At 46.9% G+C, this 17,309-nt stretch overlaps 1 protein-coding gene across 2 annotated transcripts in view; it reads left to right on the top strand.

Annotated features, from left to right (window-relative positions):
• The window catches only part of LOC144946543 (CCR4-NOT transcription complex subunit 6-like), a 59,579-nt gene extending 49,829 nt beyond the window's left edge, over positions 1 to 9,750 (top strand). For both annotated transcript variants that reach the window (XM_078875526.1, XM_078875527.1), the window contains one exon: positions 209 to 9,750. In XM_078875526.1, coding sequence (XP_078731652.1) covers positions 209 to 472 — 264 coding nt within the window. In that variant the 3' untranslated portion in view covers positions 473 to 9,750. The remainder of the gene's footprint in view (positions 1 to 208) is intronic.
• The last annotated feature ends 7,559 nt before the right edge of the window (positions 9,751 to 17,309 follow it).

Genomic DNA, 17,309 nt, shown 5'->3' with positions numbered 1-17,309 from the left:
TCATTAAAAAAAAACATTTCGCATGTCAGCCGTACCAATTTATTTACAGAAGACATTGCGCAATGTTCAGTGGTGTTGTAAACATTGGCGCCCCAAGTCACATGGGGAGCGACTAAAAATGATATCCTTAAAATTTGAAAATGCACGGGTGGAGCTCGGCGTCGTATCATGGGGTTCATGTCGCTCTCCTGTGCCGCACCATCCCCAGGGCGTCATCGACTACATCTTCTACTCGAAGCTGCACCTGAACCTGCTGGGCGTGCTGGGCCCGCTGGACACGCACTGGCTGGACGAGAACAACGTGACCGGCTGCCCGCACCCCAGCATCCCCTCTGACCACTTCTCCCTGCTCGTAGAGCTTGAGCTGCTGCCGCCGCTGACGCCGTCGCAGCTGTCTGCGATGGCGCCGCCGCCGCACGCCTCCCCGTCGCCGCTGCCCAACGGCATCCACTTCACGGGGGGGCGCAGGTAGTGCACGGGGGCGCCGGCCACTGGTGCCACCGCCGCCTCCTCCTCCTCCTCCTCGGTCACCGCTCTGTATGCCCCCCCCCCTTCAACGACGCGATGACTCCGCTGCCCCAGTGGCGCGAGCGCCCCCCGTGCCTCACGCCGTCGTGGCACAGCCGGCGCTTGCCCCCCTATTTTAAATGTTTCCTCCTCGGTTCTTGTTTGGCCCTTATTTTTTTTCATTCATTCATTGACTCTGTGTAATAGTAATAATATATGTAAAGGGCGGATGTTGTTATTTTTTTGTTCGTATTTCCTTTCTGTTTTTCTTAGCTCGCCACAATGACGTAAGCGTTCTTGCGCAGGCTGGACTAAAAACATGATTGCGCCATCACGCTCCACAGGGTTGTGCACGGAAGCGTTTTCAACAGGCCGGTTTCTCTTCTCACCTCCGCGTGTGCGCTTGTGCATTTCCTGAAATAATTTTCTCGTTTTGTTTCTCCAGGAAGTTGCGTGTAGTTTTATCGGATCTTATATAAACATTTCGCTTTCATTGGCAGATGAATCAACAGCTCGGTGTGCATTACAAGCACAGTGGCATGGGCTAACCAGGGAACTAGCTGAAGTAATAAAAGATTTTTTAATTATTTTAGTTTATTTCTTTAATTTTTTTACGTGATACGATTAAGTGAGTTCCTTTGGATTGATACTTTAAAATTAAATAAATATATATGGATAATATTAATGTGCAAAAGGTTGAACTCCAGACTGGGAATATGAAATGTGCTAACGAATGCATGTTTGTTGATTTGGTTAATTTCCTGCAATTTTATCCAAGTCTCAGGGCGAAAGCATGTTGAATGTGTGGTTACGTGGTGTGTACTTCCTCAAGTTTGACAGCAGATTGTACATGAACCTGACAGCCAGCCGCTCACTGTACTACTGTACATGCCCGTCGTCTTGTCAATGCAAAAGCCTACACAGCACAAGTTTTTACTGCATTTGTTGGTGGTTTTTAAAAGAAAAAGTTTTCGTAAAAAAAAACAAGAAAAGCCAAAAAAAAGTAACGAAGACGAACTTGTTTTTGTGTAAAGGTATATTTTTTCAAAAATTTGGTTTTTTTTTTGCATTTGTATTCCTAACATTTTGGCAGCTAGCACACAGTCGGTCATGTTTAAAACAATATCGGTCGCACGTACACGAGAAAATATAATTAGTGGATTGATTGACTAACGAGTAAAATGATGACAAAATAGTTGCAACCAACCAAAGTTTTTAGAATGATTACGTTTGCGCAAAAAACAAACAAATTGTAAGCGTCTTTTGAGGCGTCGGTGTTTTTGTCCAAGTCCAGCTTGCACAGGAATAGTTTTTTTTCAGGCGCATGTGGAGAGTCTGTAAAAGGGAAGAGAAAGGAGAGCTGGGGAAAAAAATAGAACGTCAGGATTGAACAAGAAAAAATGATACCCGCTGACCTTCCAGGCGTGCTTTGAGTTGGGCGCGATTCGCGAGTGTAAACACCTGTAAAATCCGTTATCCCCTCACGTGTTGTAGTCTCCCCCTGGCGACGGTCAATTCTTGGTGCCTGCGAGCAACAGCACAGGCGGTGTTTGGTCAGCCCTCGTGCCCCAGCCTTGCCATTTTAACTCTCTACGTTTTCTCTCGGTAACCAAACCACCAATTCCTTTGCTGCCTTGGCTTTTGGTGACGCTTTGAAGCGACGCACGCACGCCCACTTGCTCTCGCCCCCCCCCCCCCCCGCTTTCTCGTTCTCAGGCATACTTGCGTTTCAGTACCCACTTTCACACGAACGTTCAGTAGTTCACACATTAACACGTTAGAAATGTACAGCCATTCAGTACTCATTAACATGTACGCAAGCAGTGCACACATACATACATTCATACGCATTCAGACATGCATACATTTGTTAATGTGTGCGTACAGGTTTTTATACAGTCGTTTGCACTCCAATATGGACACCTGCAATGTTTTAACCTGCACAGACACCCTCATTAAATATGCCAGCACGTATTCCTGTATGCGTTACCTCTTAGAGACGCGCACGCACTCGCTCACCAAACACGTACGTACATGTGCAACGGATAACTTTCAAACGTTCACCCAACTTAGGTCAGAGATCGTGTCTATTAAAAAAGAAGCTAAACATTAACGATGATAACGATTACACGCTTAGACTTGCGGGTTTGCTATGACAATGCTTTCTATTGCCGAACAAGGTGTCTGCTCTTTTGGTCGGGAGAGGCCAAGGCAAACTCGTGGAATTATTTAATGTATTTAATGGACACAAACTGCACTCGAGTGTGGGGGTTCGTCCCAGGCACTCTGAAAGGACTGCCATGTGTCATGAATGCACTTATGAGCAGCGCTGGCATTCGCGGAGTTGACCAAATCCTCTCCTTTACTATTGTTGTTGTTTTTCATTATTATTTTCGTTTACCCCAAACCATATCTCCACAACCAAAATGTAAAAAGTAGAATTTTTGTCCTTTTTAAAAAAACAAAGAAACAGAAAATAAACCTGTTTTTTCTCTGGAAATGTACATAGATCTCACTAACTCAAGCCTTTGCAGCCCTAAGAGATATGCTATATATATCGTCAGGAGTATTGGGAGGTTTTATAAAGGGGGTGTTTATTTTTGTTTTGTTTTAACGGGGATCCAAATGGTTTTTAAACAATGCTGTTAATATGTAACGTTATTTGAATCAACTTTGAACATTCGGTGTGTAAGTATAAATAATAATACTTTAAGAAAAAAACTAAAACAATAAATAGAAGGCTATTGGATAGGATTACCTTTTCTCTCTCGTTGAAAAATACCCGCAAGCTCTCTCTGCTGTTTTTAGTGCACTGTTTGGCGGTCTTGTCACACGCAAAGAGCGTCCCCCGGTAGAAGAGCGTCGCCGTCGTTGGGGTCCTCGCGTAGATTTATAGCGGCGTGGCGTCCCGCCCGTGGATGAGCAGTTTACGCCAGAAGTGTGGCGAAAAGTGGTTACGCGTCTAGTTCCCGGCCGTGGCCTACTTAAGTTCCGTCCCACCCACCTTGTCCAGGATCTTGACGGGTGCACGTCGCAATTTGGGCGATCGCGCGTCGAGTTGCACATTGACGTTCCCGTTGCTCTGCCGTCGCCGTGCGTTCTTGCCACCTGTTCCTCATGCTTGTTTCTACGAACCAACTGTGCCTAACCCCTTATTCCCAGCGCAACTTTTACATCCCATAGCCGAACCTTGACGTGCCCAAAACTGGATTTCGACGTGCAATCGTCTCAGACCTTGACGTGTTAGTCGCTTCTCGATGCGATGGCTGGATTCTACGAGTGCCAGATCTCATCGTGGAGCAGCTGGATCGTGAGCACATGGCCAGATGCAGCAAATGCTCCAGCTGGATCTCGAATGTTACCAATTACATGGCCAGATCCGAACCATGTTGTAGCCAGATCTCAACATTCTATATCTGAATCTCGACATGCCACAATCATATCTGTCCAGATTCTGACATCCCCGTAAGCTGGATCTTGGCAGGTGGTGACCAGAAATTAAAGGACTATTGCGGAACTCCATGGTTAACGGGTTTTCTTCCATGCAACTTTTGGCCGAGACTGCTCGCCCCATACCTTCCCACCCTCGCTCAGACGTTGGTGAAGCTACAGTGTCTCGGCATTTCCAGGCGCCACTGTCACCCACGGGCATCTCGGTCGTGAATGAGCATAGCTAGCATGCGGGGAGTGTGGGGCGGGGGGGGGACCCCTTTAGGTCTCCTCACCGGTGCACAGGACCGCCCTCCAAATTGTGGCTTTTTCACAAACGGCTCGTTTTTAAGGGGGAAAAATATCTTCGCTTTTAAAGCACTGACTTTGGTGGGCATTCGTCGCAAGCGTTGGAGGCCGAGAACGTTATTTTTATTTGAGAAAACCACAATGGTCACCTTTTTTAAAAGTACTGTTGATGACGATGATAGTAATGTATGAAATTATGTTTTATACATTTGTTGAACTATAGATAAGAGATGTAGAATTTGTATGCAAGGGTTCCGTTGAACCTAATTATCAAATGCTATGCGTATTTAAGACTCGGAGGATGCCTCAGGCTGTGGTGCTTGCCATGGGCTCTCCTGAGAGAGTCCTTGTGCTGTCCTATACTTGTTAGGCATGTAACGATCTACAGCCCCACCATCAATTCGCCAATTTGTCACGATTCAAGGGACGCCATTTGGATTCAAGAGTGGTGCACCGTCTCATTTTCACCTCCATGGTGTTGTTCCGTCTCCTTTGTTTCGGTACCGTTGCGTGTTACAGGATATAATTTGCGTTGTAAATAATCGCCGCGGCGACGATTCATTGCGCGTCGCGAGTCCGATAGCCGATTTAAATCTATGAGTCGTTACATGCCTAATAGCTATACTAACATCAATGCGCTTTGTGTCATTTTTCTTTCTGCCCATTCAAAAAATATATAGTGATTTAATTAAAATATTGAATATATGAAATACCTATGTGCCCTACTGTAAAAATGATGTGTGATAAAACTAATGTCTATATTGTGTGTATATATGTGTGTATACGGTGTACATGTGTGTGTGCGCCTGTGTTTGCTTTGAACGCAGGCTACATGTATTGCGCACAGCTATATACACACACACTGTGTGCGTGTACTTTATGCGTACACAATGTGCGTGTATAATGTAGATATATATACGGTGCTTTACATATGCACACACAAGCATAGATTGGCACTTTTTTCAGTTGATATTTGATAAAAACTGGTTTACAATGGAGAAAAAAAACCTCTTGCAATAACGATCACCCATTAGTCACACGTGTTGACTTAAGCATTAAGAGCTGCTTAAAACTAGCCCGTTTCAAATTTACCGGTGGTGTGCGTGTGTACAGTGTATGCAAAGGGCGGTCATCAACGTTTTGGCAAATGAGATGTGCAGAACACCTTTCTCATGTCGGGCTTATTTTAGAGCCTCGTCTTTAATCGTCGTCCTTCCCTTGAAGAACGTCATGTACCTCAATAGGGTGTCGCCTCTTTAGATGCCTTTCCGTTGAACCACGATAGTTGTCGATAGCGGTGGGGGGAGGGTGGGGCTAATCAGTAGGAAAAAAGTTAAGTGAAAGTTGTTAATCTTGGACATACATTTAGAGGTGCTGACCCCCTCGTTCCCAAAACTTGAGTGAGCGCCCTCCGGCAGACAGATGCACGTCTGTGTATATATCCGTGTGCGTGTGTACGTGTGTACACCTCGTAGGGCGTGATTATCTGCGATATTTACCCGCTTTAAAAAAAAAAGATGCACTTGTGTTAACTGAAGCGCTTTTTTTGTAACCGAGGAAGCGACGAAAATCATACACTGCCTTCAGGCAGAGAGAGCTTGTTTGGTATTTTCCCCCCTCTTTGAGACATCATCATCGTCATTGCCTTTGTGGGACGAGACAATTGTGGGCAGTGACGTGTTCATGTCGGGGATTGTTTGGGTTCCGTCCTCACTCGAGCATCCGCGTGTCATCCCGCTGAGCGTTATTGAACTGTCGTGCATTGTGCATAACCCTTGCTCAGCTGACGTGACACGGTAGTGATGAGGACACGTGCGTGCGCGAGTTTCTTTATATTTTTCTTTTCCCTGCGTTATCAAGCACCCCCTGTCGCAAATGTACAGGATATTTTGCCACTTGTTTCTTGATCTGGAGATTAATGTTAAAAATGTTGAAGGTGATTTTGTTTCTCTCCAGTCGTTACTTGTAACCCAGCCTTTAATTAAAGAGCATTCCTGAATGTTTGAAGAAAAAAACCAATAAACTAAAGGACAAAAAAAATAAGCAAAAGGTTGAGATTTGGTAACAAGAGAACCCATAACCAGCTAGAATCATGTCCGACAATATACTGGCCGATTCTGTGACTGGCTGCGCCTGGGGAGTTCGATTCGGTGTCGTCGGGGGTGTGGAGCGTGGTTCGTCATTGAGGCTGTGCGAGTCGTTGCGGAGGAAGAGGGGTGTGGGGCTGGAGTCGGGGTGGGTTTGGCAGTGCGCGGGTTGGGCTGGGCGCTCGGAGGGGAGGGCTCGGGTATTGGGGTTGGGCATAGTGTACAGATATTATCCTGTTCTTTTCGCAGTCGTCGTGGTCGTTTTTATTTCGTTCGTGTTGCGTGCTACCCGGAGCGGATAACGGTGCACACCGCCGCCCCCCCTCGCCCGGGGATGTGGTGGCGGTGCTTCATTATTCTCAACGCCTTGTGGTTATTTCCCCCCCCCCCCACCAATGTTTTGTCACGGTGCGTAGGAGTGACGGGGTGGAGGTATGCGCAGCGCATCGGAGGCGGTCGTCGTCTCCACGTATTTCAGAAATGATTCCCTGAATCGTTTTGCCACTGTGGATGTCGTTCACTTTGGAGATGCGTGTTTAGATTTCAGATCCTAAAACAGATATCGGTGTTTAGGAAAGTTGGGAATTCTCCTATTTCATTGGCAGGAGGGCTTCCTCTTGATTTTTGACCAGCAGCATTTACTCTTGGCCGGTAATTGTTTTTAATCTCACTTGCAGTAAAAATGTATTAGTTGGAGTTCAGAGTCACTGTTTAACGCAAGTAATATGAGCGGAGGTAAACAAAGAACATCACAGATTATTTGTTTAATGTAGAGGCGAAAGATCTAAAGTTGAACGCTGCATAGATTACACACTGCCCTGCCTCATTCAGAAAATGGGTGTCATGTCTCTGCGCAAGAACGCGCTCCGGAGAGTAAAAATAGGGCTTTCCACTTGAACAACTACTGATTGCTTCAGTTTGATGTGAGAGTTTCCATCTTTTGAGTGAATCCTCTGTTCCCTGATAAAAAAAAGTGACTGTGAATTTGTCATTTTACTGTAATAAGTTGTATGCTAAAGCGAATCTGAGATTTTGTTTATCATTTAGGCTGAGCTGAGCCAGTGTTGGAAATTCCACATTCATAAAGCAAAGGGTGGTTGGTACATCGGAAAGCCACTGTTCACTTCACTTCTCAGTGTAATGTGTCCTAGTCTCGGAGGAATGATGGAATAAGTAAATTCATAACTATGGTTTGAGCTATGAGCTTTATTACTCGTATCAACTCTTTATTTATGAGCATAATAATTATTTAGTCTCCCTGTGCTGCTATAGCTTTTACAGTTCATTGTATAATCTCAGAGGCGTTGACCTAGGCACTCATTAGATTAATTATTGGTGTTCACCATCAGATGTGTGTAGGCTGTCCCATGCATTTCCGTTCCAATGGCAAATTAATTCCAGAGAATCGATTTACCAGAGACGTGAAGACGACGATCAACGTTTCCCATCGACAACTCGTGTACGCTCCATCACCCTTGCTGCATCGTGGCTCCGCTGCTAGATTTGGTTCATCTCCCAACTGTGGCCGCGGGTGTGTGGGCGATCGCGCTGCTGTGTCACCGGCGCTGCCCTGGGGTCTGTTGGCGGGCCACGGACCCCAGGATTGTCTAGAAAGTGCCCTGCGATCGCCACTCACAACCGACCACGTTTAAACCATCACGGCGCTGTCTCGCCCTCAGTCACATGTTATCCGTACAACCGTTTAAAACTAAATGTTTTGTACGTATTTTTTTTCGAAGGATTTTTTTCCCCCAACACTTTTGTTTTTTCAATATTTTGTTATTGTTATTCCCACTTGTTTCTGTAGGTTCTCCAGGCACAAGCTTGTTGTGCTCTGGGAGGGCCTGCAGTCTTGGTTTAACTCCACACTGCGCTGGGAATCGACCCAGAAGCGGCATTACTACAGGCCTCCTTAGCCTGGCACTCTCACAAGGTCTCTGTTGCCACAGTATGTAGTCTGTACTACATCAGTGCAGTTATGCGAGCAGTTCACTTTATGCCGGCAATGTTATTTAGTTGGGCGTGACCGAGTCGATGACAAAAACCAAATGGTTTTCCTCTTGTGCAGTCATCGGTGACCGGGTTGAAACCATCAAACTTACTGCACTTGAGAATTTGGTTTAATCTCAGGTGAGAGCCAGGGATTTGAACCCAGGTTCTCAGCGGTGCTGGCTCAATGCTCCCACACAGATTTAGCATCAGACCTTTTGAGCCATCCGGCCATCTCAACTTGCAATTAATATTTAAAAAAGTGACATTGTTTTTACATTTTATTTGTTTAGGACAATGTTTGTTACAAATTTGTGTTCAATTTTTTTGTTGGTTTCGTAAATGGTGTGACGCACAGGTTCAATAGGCAGCAGTGTGTTTGGCCAAACGAGCTAGACGAAAACGAAGTAAAACAAATAAAGCACGATACGGGGAAATAAACTATTGGTGCAATAAAATCACCAGCAAGTGGCAAAGCAAAAAAAATTGTCTTTTTGTCGCGGAAAACAAGTCAGTGTAGTAACATATTTTAACTAAGAGAGAAAAAAAATATGTATTTTCTATTTTAAAAGAAAAATGCGTGCAACCATCGGCAATTTTATTCTGAGCTCTGTGGTCTGTCACTCATCGCTGTTGTTTTGCTACGGTCGATATTTCCCGGGCTTCGGTGCAGCCTGGGTTTAAATGGCATCACCGCGCCCCACGTTTGTTTATCATGCACAGTATTTTACATTGGTGCTTGTCTCATCATAATGGGGGCCGTTAGAAATCCGCGGAAGCCCAAACCTGCAACAGACCCAACATGCTTGTGTACCACTAGCTTTTGGAGCAACAAATAAAGCAACCTTGCCAGTTTTATTATAGGCAAGTGTGTAGTCGTTTTGTTTTAAACGCTCAGTTTCCGCATTTGCTGCGGCGAATTTCAGCTGGGTTTTCGCTGTTGAGAAAACCCAAAAGGCTTCCAGGGATGTTCTACCTGCCCATTTCATATCCTGCCTAGTGTAGAAAATCAAGCCATTGCTATTGTATATTGCATCGAGCAAAGTGATAACACGTCTCCCAGACTGTTAAGAGAATTAAAATACCAACGGAGAGTAATACAAGGGGTAACAAAAAAAGGAAAATCTAACCTTTTTGTGAGTACGAACAGATGTCACACAGCGCTCTGTGCGGCGTTCCCATCTTGATGGTCACCAGGGCACCAGATCTGCGTACATTCTCCGCGCGTAATTTTAACGAGATGCCTGCGTATGATAAAAGGATGCTAACGATGTTAATCGTGCGAAAACTTTGAAATGGCCCAAGGAGTTGAAGGTTAGATTTTTTTGTTAAATTTTCTGTGGTGCAGTTTTTACTTCTGAAAATGTTTTGCCTTTAATGTACATTTTGACCAGTTTTTTTTCCCTCCTAATAAACATTGTGTGTTCTCTACCGTTCCGTTTATCCCTTGCGTCCGTGCCATCTCGCCTTCCGTCCGGTTTTCTCCGCAAGCTTGCCATGTTTTTGTGTGCAATTCTATTTCTGCGCCAATCTATTTTGTTTGAGGGGGGGAGGGGAGCTGCCATTTTATTTGAAGTCTTGAAAAAGAATGAAGGGAAAATAAAATGGAAAAGTAATACGTTTGTAATCTCGTAATTGATTGGGACACTTGAATTCACTTTGAGGAAGCCTTGTCCCAGTGAAAGCAAGCACGTGTGGATTTGACTGTCGAATGCTTTTTTTTACTTGTTCATTCATGATGTGGACAAACGGGTTGTATTAAAACCTCTACAATATTTCTCACTAATACAATTTATTGTGTGCTTTAACCCATTCGTGGTTTACTTCTCTTTGCAAACTTATGCTCACCAGATTGTGGCGAAAGATGCAGCAACTGTGGAGGTCCACTGGACACTTTCCACCTCCGATTAGCACGGTTGGCTCCGTACGGTGCACAAGAAGTTCTACATACAACTTGGATGAGCAATATAAATAAATACGGGGCAGTCATAAATGTTGACATTTTTGTGAGTAGCAACAGCTTATTTATAGTATCACCATATCCTTGGTTGCACCCTAACCTTGTGGGATAGGCCATGTGCACTCTCCCAAAGGAAGCAGCTCAACATCCGTGCTTCTCTGGGTGCAGAGTTTTGCGAATCACGTTCAGTAAGAAATGATAATGTTTTAAACAAATGTCAATTCCACATTGCTATGGCAGTGGACTATCTCCAACGAACAACCACTGTTGACCTCCCACAAGTGTACTCAATGTCATCAACACGCTAGTACCTGCGATGGTGGTGGTTGTTTTGGATACTTGTGATTGCAGACTTTAAGGACCCTGACTTGGGATTGACCTCGTCTTATTACTCGCAGCTATTTACCCGCGGTACACCTCCGATTAATACGGTTGGGTACGTACTGAGCGAAAGAAGTTCGGCGTACATACACCATGGGAAGGGCGGTGGTAAAAGGCAAGGATATTGTGTGGGGAAAGGGAAGAGGGAATGACAACAGAACAAGGAAAGTAAAAACGGGAGCAATTGGTTAGGATAGATCGGGAGGAAGAGGATACATGAGAACCTCTGCTGCTGCATGGAGCAGCGTCTGTTTTCACAGTGGGCGGGGTGAGGTATTCTGAGGAGGGGTGGCCACATGCAAACCACGTGGTTTACGTGAGTCTTGAGCTGGTTTGGATGTATAGAACGAGCAAAGTCACATTGTGCTTGGGACCGTGGCAGGGTGCTTACAATCCGGACTGATGCCATGGTAAGTAAAGACAAATGTGAGGACGCATTCACGTGTGATCAGCGAGTGAGACGCAGCTCGCTTCGAGACGTCGTTAATGGGACCTCAAGACGTGCGTCTTGCGTGAGCCACTGACGCATTGCAATACAAACCCATTGCCACCTGTTGAACTAGTTAGCCTACTGCTTGAAACACTTGCCGATTAACCATTTTTGTACATCCTTGACTGGTTCGTTCTTGTAACGTTTGCTTGGTAGTTTCTGAAGGAAACTGCAACATAAATGCTGCAGTCTGCTATTATTGTGGACGCTAACGACCCTGTGGGATGAGTCGCAAAGAGTAGACACATTGTGCATCACCGCCGACGTCCACTATTTCTCTTAAGTATCGGGTCATTGCTCATCTCCATTGGAGGATTTGAACCCTCGATGAGAATTCCACATTCTCATGGTGGGGGACTTGGATGGCCACTTGGCTTCCACTGGTATCTGTTGGCTTCCACTGGTATCTAAGAACTACCTACACATAAAAGTTTGAAACATCTATGAGATGGACTCGTGGTCTTAAAGATCAGAACCATTTATTAAGGCCCATGGTACCTTTGCCATGTATGTTTTGAACGTCTTTCGCACTGTACGTAGCCGAACGTGCTCATTGGAGGTGCGGGGGAAGGATAAACTGAACACGTGTTCAGAAAGGGTTCACACCGGCGACCTCTGTTCGATTCCCGGCCACGGCTCGCATCGGTGGCGAGTTACAGTATATCAAAACAGATCCTGGGCTCCTTCACGAACCCGCAGGGACCAGCGTGGTGAAGTCGTGGATGTTCAATCAACCCCAACGAGAAGAGGCCTTCATCTCGCGGTGGATTGGCAAAGGGCTGTAGATTACATTTCCATTGTTCAGCAACGCTGTTGGTTTGTTCTTACTGTATGTGAACGTCATTCGCACCCTACGTTGCCAACCGTGCTTATCGGAGTGTGCAATTGGCCTGAGAAGCGAGCAGCAACTCGTCTTTAATGATGTCCGTTTGCCATTGGATTAACGAGTTCCGACGGCTTGGGACGCAACTCTCAAAACATTGCCACGGACTGTGCCGTTCGCTGTCTGACGCCGGTTTCAACTTGGCGAGTGAGAATGAAACGTTGAAAAGGCACAGCCACCAGACTTTCGAGGGTGTCGGTACAAGTCCATGACAATTACTCAGGAAGGCCCCACGGAGTCTCAAAGACTTGCAGGAAGGTCCTGCTACATGGGGGATATTGGGACAATTACACCAATAGTGAGTGAGTTTAACACGCAGTGGCCTTTCACGACCGATATAAAAGGTTTTTCTTGGTTAGATCACGTAAATATAAATGCGTCGTTAAAACCCACCACCACCCGACATGGCCAATTAGTGAGGCTTGTCGCGTAAACAGAACGTGACAATTCGTGATCACTTCAGCCCACCGATGTGTTGGACAGGAGACCCACAAGTATGTAAATTGAAACGTAGTCACGCGAGGGAAACATCACTCCTCAAATTGCTGTGAGGCAGCTCCCGCTGGTCAGCAGCTGTCCAGCCCGGTTGGTATCGGCGATGTCGGCAGGAATGCCTCGGCACCAACAGCGACGAGGCTCCCGTAGCCAAGACGAGAGTTGGACGGCCAGTGAACACCCACCCCACCTCGGGGGTGATGCCCCTCCGGATTGGCACGGTTGGCTCCGTGCGGTGCCGAAAGCAGCGCAACACACGGTTACATCCAGCCCTTGATGCGTATGGGGGCAGAATACTCCCCCGTTCAAGGCACATGCGGCATGGCATGGATAGTCCACCTATGCGTACGTCCACACTCCCTCAAGAACAGAAACAAGGTCACGGCGGGATCCACAGTGTCGAAGGAATGGGATGGCGCAATAACGACGAGACTCGAGACTGTTGGAGATACAGTCAAGACGAGAGAGTCCCGCAGAGGCTGCACTGTAGTTGTCTCGGAAGCCAGACGGTTTAGGATGGAAGAGGGCATGTTCTGAGATGAAAATGTGTGATTTTGAGATCTTCTCAAAGATCTTTATGAGAGGATTTAGATCGGGCGGTAACGGTAATGGTTCGGCACGGGAGGTTTTCCGTTCAGGAAGGGATGGATCCATCCAGGACGGAAAGGTTGAAGATGCGAGCTTTCGGTTTTGCAGTGAAATTCCCGGCAAGGTGGAGGGCGAAGGCGGAGCAGGCCATGGGGCACCACCACCACCATCAGAGGAAGTTTTGGCGTGCGTGGACAGCAAGGTTAGGACTTCAAATCCCATTGGTTATGGATGCCCGGTAGGGCAGCAAGCGGCCGTCAGAGCCCACCCCGGGCCTCTCAACTCGCGCGATCGCGTGCGCAGTTTGGGCAAGCGGTGGTGGAGCAAGGTGGAAGTTGTGTGCCGTCGAAAGAATAAGGTTGGGGCGTCACCGCGGTGGCGAGATGTTAACTACCTCGCCTGGTATACAGGAGGTCGTGGGTTCGATCCCGAACCTGACGCCTGCTGTATATTTGGAGTGTGTGTGTTCTTAATTCTAGATTTGAAGCTTTCGTGACTGCAATGATTCATATTCTCAGGTTTTTTCGGTAAAGTCACGTAGGTAAAACATTAAAAGTAATGAAAGTAAAATAAAACAAAACAAAAATAAAAATAAAATTCACGACGTTTCGGAGGCAACACAAGTCTCCGTCATCAGGTGGGACCGTCACAGCCAGATTAGCTGCATCAAGTGAAGCAATGATTCAAAATGTAATCCCTTATAAGCAAGTTGAAGGGGGGGAGGAGAGGGGGGGGGGGAGTTCATCAGAATGTGGTAGCCAATGAATGGAACGTATCGGGAGGGAGGGGGGTGGGAGGGGGAGGGAGCCAACAAAACATTTGGCGACGGCTTGGACGCGGCTGCTGCGCACGCCAACACAATGGGCAGAAAGGGGGGAGGGGAGGTCTGATACACATGATAGAACAAAGGAACGAAAATGCCCATGTTTATACCAATGCAGGCTGAAAAATGAAGAGAGTACTGTTAAAAATAACTGGGGATGTTAACACTCGGTGAAGTAAATTAAAATAGTGCCTGTCAGATAAGATGGTCCAAAAAGTGTAATTAAGTCTTTTTTGCGTGGTTAATAACATCTTTCCAGTGATTACTGAGTTTGTACCCATCATCACGGTTGAAATTATGTCTGTGTTTGTATATTTGTATGGCTTCGTGTACAAACCTTTGATGGTAGCCAGGAGGCTTGCAGAGAAGGTTCTTTGATGGTAGCCAGGAGGCTTGCAGAGAAGGTTCTCTGCAAGCCTCCTGGCTACCATCAAAGGTTTGTACACGAAGCCATACAAATATACAAACACAGACATAATTTCAACCGTGATGATGGGTACAAACTCAGTAATCACTGGAAAGATGTTATTAACCACGCAAAAAAGACTTAATTACACTTTTTGGACCATCTTATCTGACAGGCACTATTTTAATTTACTTCACCGAGTGTTAACATCCCCAGTTATTTTTAACAGTACTCTCTTCATTTTTCAGCCTGCATTGGTATAAACATGGGCATTTTCGTTCCTTTGTTCTATCATGTGTATCAGACCTCCCCTCCCCCCTTTCTGCCCATTGTGTTGGCGTGCGCAGCAGCCGCGTCCAAGCCGTCGCCAAATGTTTTGTTGGCTCCCTCCCCCTCCCCACCCCCCTCCCTCCCGATACGTTCCATTCATTGGCTACCACATTCTGATGAACTCCCCCCCCCCCTCTCCTCCCCCCCTTCAACTTGCTTATAAGGGATTACATTTTGAATCATTGCTTCACTTGATGCAGCTAATCTGGCTGTGACGGTCCCACCTGATGACGGAGACTTGTGTTGCCTCCGAAACGTCGTGAATTTTATTTTTATTTTTGTTTTGTTTTATTTTACTTTCATTACTTTTAATGTTTTACCTACGTGACTTTACCGAAAAAACCTGAGAATATGTGTGTGTTCTCCCCGTGGTCGCGTGGATTTTTCTCCGGGTCCTCCGGTTTTTTTGTTCCACGTTTACAATCAACATGCATTTAGATTATTTGGCTGCTTTAAATGTCCACGTGATGAGCCACTTCGTTGAGCTATCATTTGTAGCCAGGTCCCCTCTGAAAAGGAGTTCCATAGCTCCGTGAGCCCTGAGCTGGTAAAATAAAAATTGCAAAACATTTTTATTTCAAAATAGAAAAAGTCTCTTGAGACTCTGAGTCTGACCAGCCTAAAACTACGGCAATTGATTGGTCGTTAGAATCAGGAATACAGAGCTGTTTAGTTCCCTCGTTGCGCAACTGGTAGCTCTGGTGCGGACAAAGCAGTTGCGGACGATCCCGACGCTGACGCCTGCTGCTGTATATTTGGAGCTTGCGTCTCTCGCTCTCCGTGGCCGCGTGGAGTTTTCTCCCGGTCCTCCGGTTTTTACACGCTTTTATTTAACTCACTCTGTCTGTCTGTTGTTGTCGTATCCTCAAATCTTGTAACTCAATTTTAACCCACTTCCCAATGTGGTATCGACTGCAAACTTGGTATACTTATGTCATACTGACGACAAGACTATGTTCTAGCATTAAAAAAAATTAAACCATCTTTTTTATATGCTATGTTTCGGCTTGGGTCTAATTGTCCACGCTCAACTGACGCTGGCTGTAAATCACCACGACCCCTTACGTTCTGGCAAGCTTCGGGGCCACTTCCTGGAGTCGTGGAGTTCTTCCATTACTAGTAGGGTACATTTCATTAAAGTGTGTTTTAAAAAAATGTGTTCCCTTCCACATTTACAATCAACATCAGGCGTTTCGAGTTTATCGCTGCAATGTATTTTCCACATGATATACGCCGCTTCGTTGAACTATCGTTTGTGGCCAGGTCGCTTCTGAAAAAGTGCAATATAGCTGAGTTGTCCTTACCTGTTAAAATGGTGTTCAACTGGCGGGGTCGGTGCGGTGGTGGTGCCGTCGCTGCTGCCGGGTCACTTCGGGCTGAGGCGACCACGAGGGGCCAGGGGCACAATTGAGGACTCGGTGAGCCTTGTACGTGAATGGTCGCAGGTCCCCTCTGTTTGGAGGAACTTTGGTTCCAGCACGCTCCACGGCGTTAGCACCTTGGAGAATCATGGTGCCAGGCCACGGTGGCCCGCATCCAATGGCTCGTCTCCGGCCAACGGTGTCGTGTGGAATAGACCCCCAAGAAGGGGGACCATCTCCTTCCCGCTCTTCCAGTCATGATACATCCAATGGGCATTGTTTGACCATACTTCACCACGCCGATCAGTGCGGGCTGATGAAGGCAGGGAGCATAGATGTACGGAACAATAGATGCACAATGTACTTGGCTTCACTGCCCCTAGACAGCTGCGCCGCCGCGCACTTTCCGCGACGAAGTCCCCCGCGCAGATTGCGAGCGGCGCCTGCAATCGAGAGAACCTCTGCATTGCAAGGGCAGACGAGAGCGGTGACTCGGGTGACCACAGCCTGGCTTTATTTCCACAAGCAGGCGACACGCGGCATCTCGAGGCAGGCGGGCGGGCAGACACGGGCGAGAGGCACTGTGCAGCAGGGTCCCGGGTCCAGATCTCCCCCCCCCCCCCCCCCTGTGGGGTCGCGCTGCTGGTGTCACCTCCGATTAGCACGGTTGGCTACGTACGGTGCGAAAGAAGTTCAACATTCATACACCATCTTAGAATCGCGATCAGATCCAGAATAACGCTGCTGGCGAACGGAGTGGAACAACGCTGACGTTCAGAATGAACGCCTCATTCAAGACCCAAACTCCTCGAAGACGCCGGCGGTGTCACCGTCAACCGCGTCAGAACATCACCGGGCCGATGCGCCGCATCTCCTTCGTAAATGTAAAATGAATGACACAAGCCACAGTAGTGCGACTGCAGCCATGCAATCCAAACTATGGCCCACAAAGTAAGCCCATAGACAGACACAGAGATGCATAGAGACGCATGGAGATCCATGGAGATACATTGAAGACGAGGCACAGTAGTGCAGTTGTGGCCACGCAGCCCACACGACGGACCGTGCAGCAAACCCACCGTGGTCTTCAATGGAGAAATTGCAAAACTGCATGAACTCTCTCGCACCTCGACATTGGCTCCTGAACATATTGCTGCACCTAGTGCGGGATTCTCCCAGTAGCACAAGTAGCTGCATACACTACGGGCTCCGCACTTTCAAGGGCCCCGCGCTAAATGCTTTCAAGCTATCAATTCCGGTTCATTGATCCT

The sequence above is a fragment of the Lampetra fluviatilis genome, chromosome 41 (assembly GCF_964198595.1).
Source record: "Lampetra fluviatilis chromosome 41, kcLamFluv1.1, whole genome shotgun sequence".
Lineage (NCBI taxonomy): Eukaryota > Metazoa > Chordata > Hyperoartia > Petromyzontiformes > Petromyzontidae > Lampetra > Lampetra fluviatilis.
Note: the sequence above shows the minus strand (reverse complement) of the source record. Positions and strands in the feature narration are given on the sequence as shown.